The following is an 18,028-nucleotide window of genomic DNA, read 5'->3' as shown; positions in this document are numbered from 1 at the left end:
ACTTTTATAGACTAGGCCTACACACAGTTGTGTTTTGAATCTCATATTTGCCTACATTTGCATTTTCAAAGCCACCAGGATTTTGTTGTATGAGTGGTTTTAGATGGTTCTAAATTTCATTGTGAATACATTTATAGATCTTGCAAACTTATAGATCATGATTTCTGCACATATTGTAGACTAGAACAATTAGTGAATTAGACTAGACCCAATGTTTATCTTTAAACACAAAGACCTTCTTTGTTAGTTCTTCTGAGAATTTATTTTTCTTTTTGTCCAGTAAAACACATTCATGAGAGGAAACTCATAGCTTAAGCAGCCAGATTCCATCTAGGCACGTCTTGGCATTTTCAACGTCAATATGTCCATTAAACGTTCCCATGTTGGCAGTGGCGACAGTTTACAGTTCCTGCCTTGTGGTGTTGTGTATAGTGACATCAGGAACAGTAGCTCCAGTTGGAGAACATTTATTTGCAGGTGTCTCTGTAATTCAACACTTCTCCTCTTTGTTTGACTAGAGTGGCGTTTTTGTCAGTTATCCGACGGTTTTTATTCAAAGTGACTCAATTTAGTCCCTCAGCACACTGGAAGGAAACAAGACTTTGTTGAAAGACATGACGCAAGGCAAGAATCACATTCACATAATTACTTAGTTAGATTTAATATGAAACCTTTGTGTTACCAAAACACAACTAAATCATGACCATCAGTTTTTAAAAGCACATTAAACAACATACCAGATTTTTGTACTTTTTTTAACAGGACTAGTTTACCTGGAAAAACTCACCACAGTGATACCAGGGAATTGCAATGAGGTTGCTGTTCAATAGCTGTACAAATATTGTGGTCTTTATGATTCAGGTTCCTTCGTTGAACGTATAATTTAAGAAGGGGGAATTTAGGTTCCCCTTGCATATGTGAAGCACTATACCATAGGGCTCAATAGTTCCAGTTGTTTCACTGTTCCACTTTTGTTCACAACGCTTCACAGAACAGGATTCTAAAACTTCTGTGGCTTATGTATATGACTTTGAGCACTTTTCTTGTGCTTTTGGGTCAGTAGTGGTGTACGTCCTGGAGTTCTGGCATGTTTAGAACGCACCTTACTGTGCAAGCTTTAACCTTGTTGCCACCAAGTCTTGCTGCAGGTCTTTTGCAGTCATTCGATGATTTTTCTGAACCTGCCTTCTCAGAAATCTTGTTGCAGCTGTCGATAGCTTCCTTTTTCTGCCCCCATATTTCTAACATTCAGTCAAAGTAACACTCAACAAACCTAGCCAGTTTAGATATTTCATGTGTTCTAGCTCAAGCACACCTGGTGCAACTAATGAAGCCCTTGATCAGTTGCATGAGGTGTGCTTGTTTGTTGAGACAACCTCTGTTTTGAAGATGTGTGCTGTTGTGAGGGATTCTATTCAGGGGGTTGAATAATTTTGAGACTGCAGAATCATTAAAAGTTGCATTTTCAGTTGAATTTGGGGAAACCACTTGAAACATGCTGTGTTGAGCTATTTTAATTACTTGTGTTTGATTTGTTCATTGCAAACAGCTTTTGATTACAATGTTAGTAGTGTGAGATGGTGGTTTCATAGAAATTCAAGGTCCAATAAAGAAAAAAACTAAACATCCATACTAAAAATTGCTTTATTAAGGAAAACGTATGCATATACACCACATTAAGCTCTTGTACATTTCAGTTATCACATATCTTTGGCGAGTTGTCAAATGTGTATCATTCTGCCACAAAGGCACAAAATGGTAATATCTTCTTAAATCTGCATTTTTTTCTGCAGAACCATCACTGTAATCAGTGCTTAAGCCGCATTCTTGCCATAACAAATGGTGTTTTTTTTTGACATACGAGTTTTTGGCATGCACATATAATTCAATACCCTATAAGGACTCATTCAAAAAGAAACATTTGTAAAATAATAAAAAACTCTCATTCTGTCTATGGCTTTTAGCAACTGAAAGTTATCAGAAAAAGCAAGCCTATATAGCACTCACCAAAAGACACCAAACTCACATCAACTAGTCTATACATTTATTTACACAAAAGTCGTAAAACTGCACACCAAAAAAGGTTAAAGAAAGGCCATGTGTTGTCGCATTTGTACGCAGGGTTTCAACTCTGTCTTTCAGTTGCATTGTAAAATTGAATTCCCAGAGTAAAATGAACAATGTGTTGTTCTGGTCTTGCAGCTGACAAAATGAAACAATACTTCTAACCAAAAGCAGGCAACGAAGCTGACATCACTAGTCTTAGAATCCCTGGCACACAAACACACAATCTTTTGCTGCTACATCACTGAACTGCATGCACAAATACTGAGCTCAGATTACTGTAAGAACAAAAAAAAGGGAAGAGTTTTATACGAGCTGAGAGAGTGAACTGGCCTTTTGGCCTGATGCATCAACATTGCAAACACTTACTGATACAGTAAACCTGAAGAAGGATCATATTTACATCCGGGACACTGAGAAATATTAAAACTTAAGTGCCTGGTTGGGGCTTTTGGACTTCGATCAAGAATAAATAACTTAAAAAGTGAAAGCACATATATGATTCACTTATAAACAAGACATTCCTGATTGTATTCTACATTATATGCAATAAATCATGTTTTCCCGTAGACTAAATTAAACTGAATAAACATTGGCTAGTCGACTCACATTGTAATGCTTCATATGGCTGGCATTACTAGAAAAGTTCAGACAGAATATTTCTCAAACATGTTCCCCCCCGATAAATGTCACGATAGCCGCAATTTCTACTACAAAATACAGAAAATATTTAATATCACCAGAAAACATGCATGTAAAGCAATATTAAAAGAAACACTATACTTTTTGGTGCCTGATGGATTTTTGTTTACTATACCCATTAGATGTGGGAGCTTAACAAAAAAGTGGTTCCTGCGTATTCTTTGTCTCACAAACATCTGGCTGAATCTTTTCAAACACACTTATATATACACAAATCCATCACAACTGAACGCTCTCTCGACCAGTCACAAATAATTACACCATTCACCCATTTTAAACAACCACTGACACCATACATTAAAATACAATAATAATAAAGTGGAAAAAATTAATCCCCAATGGAGGAGTGTAACCCGAGGGAAAGACCCTGATCACAGAGAACGTGCGATCGGAGAATAGCATTTGTGTAACAGTATGCAAATCTATACAAAATCTGTGTGATGCTGTCAAACTGATTCCTGATAGTAGAATGTAAAACAGTTAGGGTTGTATATTTGTCAGTTTAACGGAAAGCTCTCAAAGCTTGAGAACTGAGGGGGGTTGGGACAAACCATACTTATCTACCTTACCTGTCGTAATGCTCCGTTATCTATAATAAGGCTCAGTTTATCTGCGTCCCTGTTGTGAGTGAGCTTTTTAGTATCATGAATGGTAGAACTTCTCATTGTAGCGGTGAATGGTGACGCAGCCGTGGTAAGAAATGGGGCGGGGCATAGCGGCCACGCCCGTGATGATGCCCGTGGATGGGTCGTAGCACAGGATGGTGTCTGACGCCTCGCCGGTTTCACCACGTCCACCCAGGATATAGATCTTGCCGTTACATACCGACATACCGCAACTTTCCTGAAAAACATAAACATGCAGGTCTGTTTACACACGTGTGTCAACTGAGTGCAACAGATAGAGCATTTCCACAGAGAAACATTTTTAGTGTAAACAAACATTTCAAGACAGATCTAAGGTGGTTAAATGGACTAATATATACTTCTGTAGATGCCGTAAGTCAGTGCGATTTCGATATTTTTACATTTATCGTTTTCCCGATGAAGAACTACACTACTCGCAATACTTACCAATGGAGCACTTGTACTGAACTTCGTGACACACTTCCGTTTGGAAGTATGGCCTATTTATTATTCAGAATGAATAATATATTTATAGGAACATTTCAGCAGGCTCAAGATAATTAATACAGAGATCATTATTCATTGTTTTAATCAATTGGCATCCATAAAACGTAGTGATAATCTGCATTCTCATGTATGGAGGTGCGCTGAACACTCTAACCGGAAACTCCCGATAAGTAGAACGCGAAAGTAGTTGTGTCAGTAGTCCATTAGGAATGTTGCGGTTACTATCAAAAACGGGAATCGATGGTATTGTAAATGACTAAATCACGTCATTCTCCCTACTCTCTAAAACAATTGATATATTTGTATATTATTTATATTTTGTAAATAATTGTTATATGTATGTGTATATACGTTTATTTATATGTATATATATCATATTTCATTTGTACATCAATTGTTATTCTTTCTTTTTTTATGGCTTCAAATTATAGTTTGTAATGTTGTGATTCGTGTTGAACTGGTTTGTTCAGTTCAAGTCTTAGAACTCTTTATTCTCTAACAGAGAAAATAAAAAAACCCACTTCTAAAGCCAAGTCACTTTGCGCTCTGTAGCATTTCAAATCGTAACTTCATTACAGTCTGTACCTGTTTGCTGAAAGTGTGGACCACATGCATCCAGTAATCTACAGTGGGGTCATAGCAGTAGATGGATTTGGTCAGGCCTCCAGCAACATAGATGAGATTGTTCAGTGATACGGCTGTGATGCAGCGCTTAGCGATGGGGATGTTGGCCCTTAGCAACCAGGAGTCGGACTCAGGGTCATAGCACTGAACCTGAGGGCAAACACACAAAGTGACGTTCAAATTTTTAAATTCACTTAAGGAATTAACTATACAACTGGTAGCAAAAGCAGCCTTATTCATTCAAGCCTGCCTCCTCAGGCTGAAAAACAGACGTAACCGCAAACATACAATAATCCCCCCGCCATCCTTGAAAGGAGAGTGTTGATGACAACTTCACAGATTTTTGTGATCTTAAAAATATGAAACCACCCTGGAGGGACACGAACTCACAAAAACAGTAATCAGTGATCTTGTGTCCTGATAAAAAGGAAACATAATCGCACACAGAGTCAGACACAATATCTCCTGAGAAAAGCCTGGGTGAATTTTTATCTCCCTCTCTGTGTGGAGTATGTAATAGTGGACGGGAAGGTATTATCACACATTTAGAAATAGCAGACACTTGTGCAGGAGAATGCTCTGGGCACAAATGATCTGGAAGACTAATAGGATAGAAACGTGACTATGACAGAACTTCCTTTTAAGGAAGCAGGAAAAGCTCCAAAGTTATGCAATTCTCTGAGGACGTTTCCTTCAATATTCAAATCAACCATCACAACAAATAAAATAAAATAAAATGTCAAGCTGTACAAATGTGGAATTAAGGGTCCAAAGTGGTTTTATTTGGAAGTAAAAGTCAGCTAGGTCAGAACTAACATGACCTGCACTGAATCCCAGTGAAATGCATTAAGGAAATCCAACGAAATATCTGCGGCTGAGTGTTTCTCTCCAAAGAGACACCTGGAGAATGTATCAGAGCGGGCTGACAGATCCAGGTCAGATGGTCGTAACTGTTGATCTCCATTAGGGGGCAGTGGGCAGCACATTCAATGCATCTTCCATCTATTGTTCAGCTAAGCCTAAGCTAAGGCAAAGTCAGGCCGTGATGAAGGAAAAACTCTTCAGGGTAACCACAGTGTAAGAGTAAACAAGCTGCCATCATGTAACAAAGGGGGAATCTAACAGCTGGTAAACTCAAGGTTTAGGCGATTGATGCCATTTTGGTCACCCACAATGTCGTAGTTACCATTGTAGGGGCTTTGTATATTTAAACATCCTGTCATTCGTGAGCAGAACCCATTTAAACGTAGAATGACCTCTGGTTCAACCCACTTATATATTGATAAGTTATTCAGCTTGAGTTTAAAGCGGTGTTGTTATTGTTAAACTAAACCCTAAAATTATTAAAAATAATTTTTGTTAATTGAAATAAAATACCCCCAAAAAAAAAAAAAATTGGATAAAAATAAATAAATAAAAAGTTGAAGTTAAAGTACTGAAATAACAAACTTGAACTGAAATAAAAATGAATTCAAGCTACCGGTAATAAAAATGACAAAAGCACATGACAAAATTACTAAAACTTAAAATAAAATAAACGGAAAATAAAAGCTGTATGACAAACCTGTATGTTTTTTCTTTCTCCAGTGGAACACCAAATTAGCCTGGCTAACGCCAGACCCAATTCTCGTTGAGACTTGGGTCTGGGAACCACATGTGCATTTTCTCGTATTTGAGGCGTGGTTTACGAATGCCTGGCGCCGTTTATTGGATGCTAAGAATGTCTATCAAATGCGCCTGTACGTAGCTCATAGCCAATCGTTTCCATTATACCAGACGACGTATGTAGAGACGCCAAAAGCTGCTCTTTTTTCAAAATAAACTTGCGTTCTAAACTACTTAGAACAATATCTAAGGCTGCATCAAAAGGTAGCTTCGCGTGAATCGCGTCTGCTGCCATGTTGAATCCATAGATATAAACAAACTGCTTAGTTGTGTCGCATGTCGTCATCGTCTTGCTGCTCCCTCCCCGTTCTGTGATTGGTTCCCTAAACGAGGCGAAAATCTGGTCCGTGGTCTCCAGACTGCCTTTCAGCGTGAATAAAATCGCGCTGCGCAAAGGCAGTATGGGGAAACCCAGGCTAACACCAAATAAGATAAGCTACTTAAATTGAAGAATGCTGTTTTTGTCCATACAATACAATTTGGACAAAAGAAAGACAGAAAAAAAACTGATATTTCTCAAAATATCTGGTCATTCCGGTCTGGAATGACATGAGTATGAGTAAATTATGACAATTTCCATTTTTGTGCGAACTGTTTCTTTAACTGTCCCAAGTGAGAACTAACAGACTTCAATGAGACATGAATTATAAGGATTTACTATAGTAACACCACTGGAATACAAATAAAGACATCGCCCATTTCTCAAGTAAAACTATATAATCAGAGCTGTTTTATTTACAGCGGCTGGGTTCATGGTCCACTGCACTGTTCAGAGAAATGCCAAGATCACTACACTGGAAAACGAAGCCTACCACACCCTGGTAGCGTGACCCAAAAATAACTGTCATGTTTACATGCAGTAAATACACAATGACATGCAGAGGTAACAACAGGGTGGTTTCAAAGACACCCTACTCCTCAAAACCATGCGTCAGACTCTACAAACCTTATCAGAGCATGTGTTGTCATCGGGTCCTCCTCCAATCACAAACAGTTTATTGACACAGCTGATGACGGCTGGCGAGCTGACAGCCTCCTTCATTGGGGCCACTTCTGTCCAGCGGTTTGAGAAAGAGTCGTAGCATTCGACGCTGCTGAGTCGTGACTGACCGTCGTATCCACCAACGGCATACACCTGTAGAAAAAAAAACACGAAATGTTACATTTAAGCAATGACCCTGTACACAATACTCCATTTTAGTGTTGCGTAATGTAGGCAAGCTTTGGGTATTGGTTGGGTTTTATCCGATACCAGTACCTACTCTGTATTTTTTAAACGGTTCAGGTGTTCCACCGTTTCCACCCCCTGCCAAATTATTAAGATTTGCAGTTGGAATTAAAATAGGCCTAGACTTACCCGGAGAGGAACGGCTGCTGTTATCATCATCTGTGATGTCGCAACCCGATCACACTAAATGCGTCTCTATAGCACGCAGTGCGTTTATCATGTAATTTATATGCGAAAATGAGTTTTTATGTGCATAGGATACGCATGGGTTGGTTTAATAGTGGTGTGGGGTGCGTGTGTATTATACGTTTGGGTAGAATAGTGGTGTGGGATGCGTGTACGCAATGAAGTGCGTATCAAATGCGCGAAAACTGCGTATCATATGCACGTAAAAACTAATTTCCGCGTATAAATTGCACGATAAACACACTGCATGCTATAGAGACACTGGCAGCAAGCGTGTCAGAGGTTCTGGGTTCTAATCCGCATTCGTACAGTTTTTTTTTTTTTTTTTTCATCAAAACCGATTATGCTCATCAGTGGTTGTATATCAAGCAGGGACACGTTTGTGTGCATTATATTTTGTGATTTCACCGGAAACGAATAGAGAGTCTCCGCAACGGATTGAAGCGTGCGCCGCGTCCGAGTGAAGACAGTGCGGTGTGCGCGAGCCACAAGAGAAAACACTGTATCCGCGCCACTGGTCGCAGCGGCAACGAGCACTTTGATCACTTGATTTAAAAAACACATTTCAGCGCTAGATCGTCTCTTATTTAACAAACGAATGAAATGAATGCTCTGCTGGTTAGCTGGAGATGTTTTATTTATGTATTGGAACATTCGTGCCGCGAGAGGTTTTACAGGGGGCGGTAAAAGTCAGGCACCGAAATTTTCGCTCTTATTCGGTCTCGTTACTACCGTTTACGTCGGAACCGGTTCTCTATTGGCACCGCGTTTCGGTACCCAACCCTAGTTCAAACTGTGTTTGTCTGTTTTGAAATGTACACATGACGTTTCCGTGGATGAAACAATCTGGAGCATGTGGAACTTGCCAAACAAGAACTACTGTTTACTCTTTCATTTCATGATTCTCAAATTGATTTAGTGACAAAGGGATTGTTACAGACACACGCAGAAGCCTCAAGGCTACCACTGCATTAGCAACATGACAAATCTGATTATACCTGCGTTTTATTGCATAAGTGGACTAAACAAACCTGATCCCGACAAAATGACGACAAATGTCCATTTGCAGGACACATTAGAAATAGTCATGAGGTGAACATAATGTAGCACATCTGACTGTGCCAGTGGTTAGAATCTCCTGGTTTACTCTGGAGTAGACAGGCTGCAGCAGGTTTACTGTACTTTGAGTAACTTTTCCTAGCAGGGTCAATGACAAATGAAAAAATTAAATAAAATAAAAACCTAGTTATATGTAAAAGTTCTGAATGTCAATTTCCTTGACTACTTCCAAGAAATCCAGTGTCCAATCAGCCGAGATCCTGAAGTGCGCATGTGTATTTGTACAATGTATTTGTTTTTTCTTCCAAGATTTTCAAACACAAAAATCAGCTCATTACAAAAACCTGACAATGCAAGAAACCCTTCTTTACACATCAAGGTTTTCTCTAGTTTTGATGTCAAGACATAAACAGACATGCCCTTATCGAATAAGTCGGCAGAAACACTAAATGTGTTTCATGCAAAATAGGGGTAACGGATGGAAATGTATGTGTGCCTATCAGGTTCAATTTAAATCATTTAAGACCGTTAAAAACCACCGTTCAAGGTATTTGCATAACCTGGTTATTAATCACAGTCGATGTAAGACTTATTGACAGCACAGCATCCAACAGATCATAACATCACCGCTGCAAAAACATGACCTCTCTAAATGCAATTCGTTGACAGTTCTGTGTTGTAACGCATCACTCAATCACTCTTGTTTGTGTAAGTCCCTGAAGAGATTGAGGAATTTCTCGCTCACTCTCAAATGAAAACACGAGGACCGCAAAACCCCTGAAGAGTTTGTCTCTTTCTCCTGCCTCGTGGCTCAATTCTGGTAAAAAGAAGAAGGTAAACATGTTTCCCTTAATGGAACACCAAGAAAACCGGTTTAACCAGTGGTGGCGCATGAACCTGCTCAAACACAGAGGGGCAATACATCACTTACGAAAAACAAACCAATGTGCTTTCTGATGAGCTCTTTGTTCAGACTCATGTTATTGAGACGGTCCTATCACCCCTGTGACTGATAAGATGTTATATCAACAAACAGCTATAAAAATCATTATAAAGGAATTATAAAATGTCTTCAGAGGAATTAGATTTCCTGTTCGGTGTGTGGGTAAGTAAAAGGCTAATATATGCCGACAGGGTGTGAGAATGCGAGTCATTCTCTCTCATTTAAATGTTAATTATAATTTTATATCATACACAAAAATCACATACAGTATATATCTAACCAGTGTCAAAAGGGCTCACATCAGATTATTGCAGCTTAACCCTGTGGTCATGCATTTCATTTTTCTAGACTCAGTGTTTTGACTTCAGTTGATTAGATTCTATCTGTCAGTCGTGAATCTTTCACAACCAATAAATCCAACTGCAGTCAAACAATCCATATGTCTGAAGGAGTTGCTGCTCAAAAACAAACCCAAATGATCTTTCGGGGTCAAATGAGTCCAAAACTAGCATGGGCCTGAAACACAAAGAGTTGGAGAGACTAGAGCAGACACCCAGAGACAGGAAGCTGGGAGGACATATCTGAACAAGCCACAATACAAAGCATCAAAACAAACAAACCAAGAGAAAGAGGCGTTCATGCAGACAGTTGGCTATAACTTACAGTGCATGTTAAATAGTGATTACACAAGTAGCTTTTGTTGGCTCAGTTCATTCCATTAACAACAAGACACTTTTCATTTATTGAACGTTTGAGCCAGTTCCTCAGCGATTACATAAAATGCATCAGATCTTTCGCAAACAGGAGAGAACAAAGCTATTTAACCCCCTGCCAAAGTAAATCAGATTTCTGGAGCCGATTACGTTAGTAAAGAAATGTTGAAAACAGCCTCATGAGTGATGCAATATCAAGTGAAGTATACAGATCCAAACTCTTTTGACAGCGCCCTTATGTTCAAAGTCAGTTACTGATTATATAAAAAAAATGCAGTGTAAGCAAACCAGCTCCAAGGGAGAAGTTAAAAATGAATTATGTCATTGTTTAATGAAAACAATGTTTAATGAAAACAAGTTTCAAGCAGGAAAAGAAGGACAAATCGAGACTTTGAAAGTGATAGAGGAACTGAGCACAAGACAAAGAGCAGTAAATGACAAGCAGGCAATCAATTATAAGGGTTGGAAGATATTTGAAAACTAAATACGGATGAAGATAGTCCAACACCCATTTCTATATGTGGGACATATTCATCATGGTTAGAGGTATGTAAACCACAGGCCATCATCAAAATAGGAAATCAATGTCTTCTTTCTGTGGCATGACTAAAGCCAAGACTTTAATTCATGGGACTCATTGAAAAGGCAGAAAAGGCCGCCCTTAAAAGTTAAACACTGGAACGTATTGGTTTATTATTGGTTTCTAAATGTCTCTTGAATGGCTTGATGGTTTCATGCTCTCAGCAGCCAATAATTCACAAAACACAACACACTGTGGTTGGCGCAAACAATGTTTATCTTTGCTACAAGTCAACTGGTAATAAATCTAGTCTTGTTCAAGTTTTTCACATTTGAGTACTTGTATATTTTTGTTCATAGTTGAGGGCATGTGAAGCAACCTGACCATGTTATCTACCAGAAGAGGTTTCCCACATCACATGTCTCCAGTTAGGGGCATCTAGTGGGCTATTGGTTAGTGTATGAATGTGGAAGTCGTTCAACTCACCTTTCCTAACAAGACAGCCATTTTGTGTCTCCAGCGACCCTTGTTTAAGGAGGCAACCCTGATCCAGATGTTGAGCTGGGAGTTGTACATCCAGACATCCCTGCTGTTGATTCTACCTCCTGAAATTACAGCACCAATTGGTCACCACCATTCTTGCATGTGCCGTCACACACTGATTATAATCCTTGCAACAATGTGAAAAGGTAAATGACCCATGAAACAATTTTATTGAATGTTCCTTGTTTCTTATCTTATCTCATATAAACACATTATGTAAATAATAAAAAACACAATTGTGGATGTCCCAGTTATGAGATAATTCCGGTGAGGCAACATAATTAGACCAGAGTCATATATTTATGAAAACAAATGTGCAATGCAATGAATAAACCATAATACATTATTAGCATATACACTACCAGTCACAAGTTTGAGCGTGACTGAATTTATGTTTCTCACCATCTTAAAATCCTTTAATACTTAAAGTTTGAAATGGGTTTTGTATAAAATAAATGCATCTCTTACACCAGATAGTGAAGAGAAATCCGCCAATAAGCATCCGGCATGCTACCGTTTAAAAAGCATCCTAGGATGAACCTCATGAAGTTGGTTGAGAAACTGCCCAGGGCTGTGTTTCGCAAAATCATAGTAAGTAGATCGTAGAACTATTGCCACCAATGGTCTCTAAGATCAACTTGGCTCACAATGCTTTAGGGGAAACTCAGCCCTCAACTGTAATCTAGACAACGTGTGGCTACATTGAAGAACTAAAACTATAAAGTAGGTTTGATTCGTGAAACATTCATTTAGCCACTACTGTACATAATTCCATTTGTGTTATTTCATAGTTTGAGTGACTTTACTACAATAACACAATGTAAAAATAGTAATAAAGACTGAGCAGGTGGGTATGACCAAACATTTGGTTGCTAGTGTATCGGTTAACATGCGTGCATCTGTGTTATTGTGCTAACAGAAGGTAGTAATCTACAAAACTTTTCCAGTTCTTCAGGAAGCACCAGGGTGGAAAGAACACACTGGACTCAGCAAAGCTGCTCAACCTGAAGCTCATCTTTCTATCAGTTTCCATTATTTTCTGACTTGCATATCTTAGTCTTGAGTAACACATAGGCTTTCTGCCTTGGAAAAGCCTGCCTGGCCCTGGCTTACTAAACAAACTTCAAAGGAGGAGTAGAACAAAATATTTGGGGAAGGATTGAACTTAAAGAGGTTGAAACTAGAGAGAGAGAGAGAAGCGTTAACTAGCAGATCTGTTCTCTTGGAAACACGTGAGCGCTTGGCACATGCAGAATGTAAACTGATCACTCAGGATTCTAGCCCCCCACTCTCACTCTCTCTCTAACACTCTTTTCTCATGAGATAGCTGTCTCTTTTAATAATGTCTGACAGTCTTTTTTTGCTGAACCTGCTCACTGTTCAAAGTGAGCTGCTCTGTAATGTGTGGAGCTCTGCTGTGTCTAACAAACCCCTGCAGACTAAACCAGCCAAAAGATGAACATCAAACTGACAATAATTGAGAAATTAAGACAGAGGATACGGATAATTGACAGATGGACAGCGTATAAAAAACGAAAAAGAAAAAAAACACAATACAGCAATTAAACATTTCTAAATAATATCTTGCATTTACAGTTAGTAATCCACATATTAAAGACCCCACAAAATCAAAAATCAAGTTTTGTGAGTTGGTGTCCATGTCTGTTAGCTTTAATGTCATTATTATGCTAATGTACCACTAATTACAAAATTAGCAGATATACGCATTCAAAATGTATAGTTTTTCTATGTTAGACCAAAAATAATAATAGCTCATCTTGCACTTATAAGATTTAGTTATTTATTTAAAATTTAGAAAACATTTTATCCAAACAAATTCTAGAATGAGAATGCCCCTCTCTCCATAATGCTAGCATTAGCAATCATCCTGGATGTGATGTAAACAAAAGGCTACTGGCATTTAAAAAGGAACAAGGCCTTTGATATACCTTGCCTAAAAATCCTAAACAACACAGGGAAGAAAACCAAGTCAAGTCTGACGACAATTGCCAACAAAACAATTTAGAGCTCAAGAATGTTAAATATACATGATTACCTGAGACCAAAATGTCGTTCCTGAGGGCACACACAGCATACTCTGACTTGGTGAATTCTGGGAGTTTGGCTAAGGATTTCCATTCCCCAGTAACAGGATCATAGCACTCAGTGTACGGCAGGTTGAAACCTCCAATTCTCTCACATCCTCCAACTACCACAATGACCTCAGAGAATCCTGTAGACCTGCAGGGACATGACAGGATGTCAAACTTGGACACATGGACAAATGTAAATCGTTTAGTCCTGGTAACATTAGAGAAAATATAAAGTGTTCACATGGCATGCACATATTTTATCATATTATCAGTACTGCACGACTCATTGTTTACATTTTGTTTTCTTGTCATTGTTTACATTTAGTTTTCTTGTCATTTTCAGTCTATTTGTTCACTGAATGACACTGAAATGAGAAAAGTACAGAACCATTTCTAAGAATAGCAGTAAATAACACTGTCTACTCGTGCCCAGAGCACAACATGCATTCTCTGTTCAAAGAACCAATCGGCAGGCAAACACATTTTTTCCAGAACCAACTTCCCCCATTTTTTCCCTGAAATCCTCTGCCTAGAAGACTGTGCTCTCTGTGTAAATGATCATGGGGTTGGAGAAAGCTCAAGCGAAGATGCTAAAGTTAGAGTTGAACTTTGAATACCCTCTCTGGGGGAAAGAGCTTAGAACGAATAGAGCAAGCCGCCCAGTCAATTCATGCAAACATGGAAAAATCTGATCAGTCTTTCATGCGTGATGTAATTAGTGTAAATGTACCGCACCCACATAATTCCCTGAAAATAACTGGTGGAGATCAGCAAGGCCCCATCTCATAATTCAAATTTAAGAACAATTGCAAATCTGCCTGGAAACAGAAGGTGGAACTACAACTTTCTGCCAATTATAAGACGACCCCCCTCTGAAAACTCTAACACAGTATGCTGAAGCTGAAATGGTGTTTTGAAAGTAAAAAAAATAAACAAAAATAACCAAACCAAGGAATAACAAAGGTACATGGAGTTGAAAAAGCACCCTTGCATTGTCTTGGATGAATATATAGCACACTTTTGTCAGTTTAGCTGGTTGCGTGAGACTTGGGCTGCATTTATCCTAATGGCTGTGCTACACCTTTCTTCAAGCAGTCTATAATGAGACTGTTAATAAATAAGCCCTGTAACTTTGGTGGTTCCTTCAGCAAATCACGTTCAGGCAGATTCCAGGTCACTATACATTTGGCTCTGAGAAAAACAGAAGTGTGCATTTCCCCTCCCCCTGCTCTCTCACCCCATGCTCCTCCAGACATAACAAAAACAGAGCGCACGCTGCAAGCAGGATCAGGTCAACAGGTTTTGAAACTCAGGTGTTTGTGTGTTATGAAGCTTGTGAAGGAAGAATGTGTACGGGCAAGCCCCGCTGAGACTTTTTTTCCCTCAGTGCGCTGCGAAGTGGGCCTGAAGGGGCCGTCTCTTCTTGCTCCATCTCACTGTACTTACAGTGTGGCTCGGATTGTTCCATATCCATAAATTAGAGCATTGGGTTTCCAATGATCAACTATGAAGTGCGAAGCTATAAAAAAAACAAGCCTAAGTTACTTGTTGAATCATGCCTTCGTGTTTCGAGGATGACTGAATCTATAATGTAGCCTTTCTGAAAAAGGTTCCAGAAGTCTCTGGGATCTTTAAGGACATAGTAGAACGTGTTTTACTTTTAACCAAGCTAGACAACTACAAATAACTAGTAAACTCCCATTTGCTTGATGTTCCTGGGTAGCCAATAATTTGAAGTCAAGTCCTAGTAAACAAACTCTTTGATAGTGACTTGAGTGAACTAGACAAACAGTTCACGCCAGGTATAAAAGACTCTTCTCTTTCCTGCAATTACTGGTCCATCTTACACAGTTTAAACTGCTTGGTGCATTTAGTGTGTAAAGATTGAGACTTGGATTAATATGTTGCTTGAATAAGAGTACATTATTAGCGCAGGAAATGTTGCTAGAAATACCTGCGTGGACGGGTTCTAGGCGACATCATTTCGTTGCCCAACACATGATAGCGTCTGGCTTCGTGCAGAAGCTGATAGCACTCCGGTGCATTTTGGATCAACTGGTCACCTTCTACCGTCTGTACGAAATAATTTGGATGCAGCAGGGGCAGGCGGACGTGGTTGAGAAGGTCTTTGAGCACGATTTTGCGGTGGTCCACATCGTAGTACACCCAACGAACCACTGCTTCAAACACAGTCTCCTCCTTTCCAATGACTAGCTCGTCGCTAGCGATGTACTCCTCCAGTTCTTCCTTACGCAAGTCCAAGAATTCTTCATGCAGGGCCACGTCGGCGAAGCTCTGCAGCGCGTAAGAACGGCAGCGGCTGGCCAGTTGCTTGAGGGAGTGCGCGTCGGCAAAACGCTGGATGCCCAGGCAGTTGCATGGGTCAAGTTGGTCCTCCAAGAACTTGGCACAGGCATCACGGAGAGTGCTGATCTGGAAGAGGCAGGAGGTCTCAAAGAGGAATTGCACGTTGTCTGTGGTGATGCGGGCACGTCCAGTGTAGACGTACTGTAGGAAGGTGTCCATGGCTTCGACACGGATGCCGTTGATCTCCACCAACATCTCACGGCTCTCACGGTGGTCATTGCAGAACATTGCACGGAAATAGCTGCTGCAAGCTGACAACACGGCGCGGTGGCATGGGAACTCACGACCCTCAACGCTGATCACCACGTCCGTGAACATTCGGCCATCACGGAACTCGTTAAACATCTGCAGAATGCTCTCAGAGTGGCACGGGCCAGAGGTGAAATCGAACACATCATGATTACCGACGGACTTGTTGTCCATTTCCAGAACCTTTCTCTTAACTGCTGGAGACTCACGGACTCCAGAGTCCTCCCGGTTCAGTCTTCTGCCCAGAATAAGTACCATTGCTATTAGACCAGTGAGGCCAGAGGCCCTGTAGACAATTGAAGAAAATTATGTGTCAGCTGAAATGAAAAAGAGAAATATTATTTTAATCAGGAAATCCATCAACTCGTTATAAGCATATACAAATTACAATGATACACATTTCTGAATCATTGCTTTTGTAACTTAAGTCCGCGTGAACCGGAAGTTGCAAACGACTTTTCTCAAGTGTTGTGACGCATTTCCGAGTGAAACGGAATATTGAACAGAGGGCAGGGTTTTACTTTAGCGCTCCTCCTCTCCATCTCTCGCCCATAGCAGAGTAACGGTTTGAGGGAGTGGTTAAGCGTTTAACCAACCCAAGCCGTCAAGCCTATGTCATCAGAAAAAGAACGATTCCAGACCCGGAAGTAACTTTTCAGACTTTGATTAAAGATAACTTCGGCAAACTATTTTTTTTCTGTGTATGAACTTGCACGGATTAATTGTTTACCACAAGACTAGTAATATCCACTAACAAAGTAAACAGGGTCAATTTTGATTTCATGCCGACTTTAATATAAAAATATGCTGTATTAGCCTAACTGAAAACAAGTTTAAAACTATAACCTATACAGCTTTTCAGGCTCGATGTACAAAAGGAAAAGAAGCAGCTGATCAACCATGCAGTAACATACACAACGCGTTGCCATGTTGCTGGTAAATGTTATGTGACAAACATATGACAGACATTACGTATTAAACCTTTTTTTTTTTTTTATATAACAGTTAAATGACATTTTAACTTTTTTTATATCAGAAAAGTACAAATCTATGCCTAATTTACAAAAATGACATTGTCATGACAACCTTTTGTTTGTCTCACAATGGCCTCTCATTGCCCCAGGTGAATTCACCTTTAGAAAACAGAATGGTGCTTTTCTTGTACTGCCGCCGCCTAGCGGCCACTTCCGTATTCAACAAGAGGATCAAAACAAAGAACTTGGGGAACGTCAACAACATATACTTCAGAAATTGACCTGCCACCACGTGTTGACTGATAAAAATAATCATTAAAATGTGTCCATACCACTTAACTTAAGATTAAATTCAATCGTAATGAAATTAAATTATTAAGTTAAATTACATCAACTTATAGCAGGCTGTAAACTTAGTAAAATTCCATAATTCTTGTGTCGCAGTTATGCCTTTTTTCCCCCAACACGGTTAAAAACAGATAGCCTACCACGGTAAGAACAATTTTAGATAAAAATAGACAAATAGTTTTTTTGTTGCATTTGTTACGTGGGACTTAGGCTATATAAATGTGCATTATGAATACATACATTTTACAATTAATTGTCACAAAATGTGTTACATACCTATATAATTTAAATTATCATAGATAGAAAACTGTTACAGAATAGAATTGAACAGAAAATAATAGAATAGAATAAACTTTAGGCCTATAATATTATAACAAGCATAAACTTACCAGTTTAAAAAGTGAAGACTTTGTTGTGGAAGTCTCTTAAATAGCCTACTTAAAGTCAGAAAATCAGTACATATAAACTCTGCTCGTCTACCCCTCGGCGGTCATCTCTATTCCAGCAATGAACCCGAAAGAACGTCTGGGGAAAAAACGGTCCGCTGGGTGCTTTATTGCCATCATCACATCCGAAAAACACGAGCGGCAATCAGCTGATGACGCAGGGAGTTCTGG

General features: G+C 39.4%; 1 protein-coding gene across 2 annotated transcripts; it reads right to left on the bottom strand.

Moving 5' to 3' along the window:
• Positions 1-1,628: 1,628 nt before the first annotated feature.
• On the bottom strand, positions 1,629-18,016 carry klhl24b (kelch-like family member 24b). 2 transcript variants are annotated; one of them, XM_079601169.1, is made up of 7 exons: positions 17,801-18,016; positions 15,428-16,406; positions 13,437-13,621; positions 11,324-11,442; positions 7,135-7,323; positions 4,485-4,673; positions 1,629-3,609 (listed from the first exon to the last, which is right to left on the bottom strand). In XM_079601169.1, the coding sequence occupies exons 2-7, from the start codon at positions 16,345-16,347 to the stop codon at positions 3,409-3,411; spliced, it is 1,803 nt and encodes a 600-aa protein (XP_079457295.1). In that variant the 5' UTR covers positions 16,348-16,406; positions 17,801-18,016; the 3' UTR covers positions 1,629-3,408. The 2 variants fall into 2 exon arrangements, with proteins under 2 accessions (XP_079457295.1, XP_079457296.1); XM_079601170.1 differs by having other exon boundaries at positions 15,428-16,375; positions 17,801-17,975.
• Between the last annotated feature and the right edge of the window lie 12 nt (positions 18,017-18,028).

The sequence above is a fragment of the Phoxinus phoxinus genome (genome assembly GCF_949152265.1).
Source record: "Phoxinus phoxinus genome assembly, chromosome: 24".
Taxonomy (NCBI): Eukaryota; Metazoa; Chordata; class Actinopteri; order Cypriniformes; family Leuciscidae; genus Phoxinus; species Phoxinus phoxinus.
The sequence above is the reverse complement of the archived record's forward strand: the minus strand, read 5'-3'. Positions and strand labels throughout refer to the sequence as shown.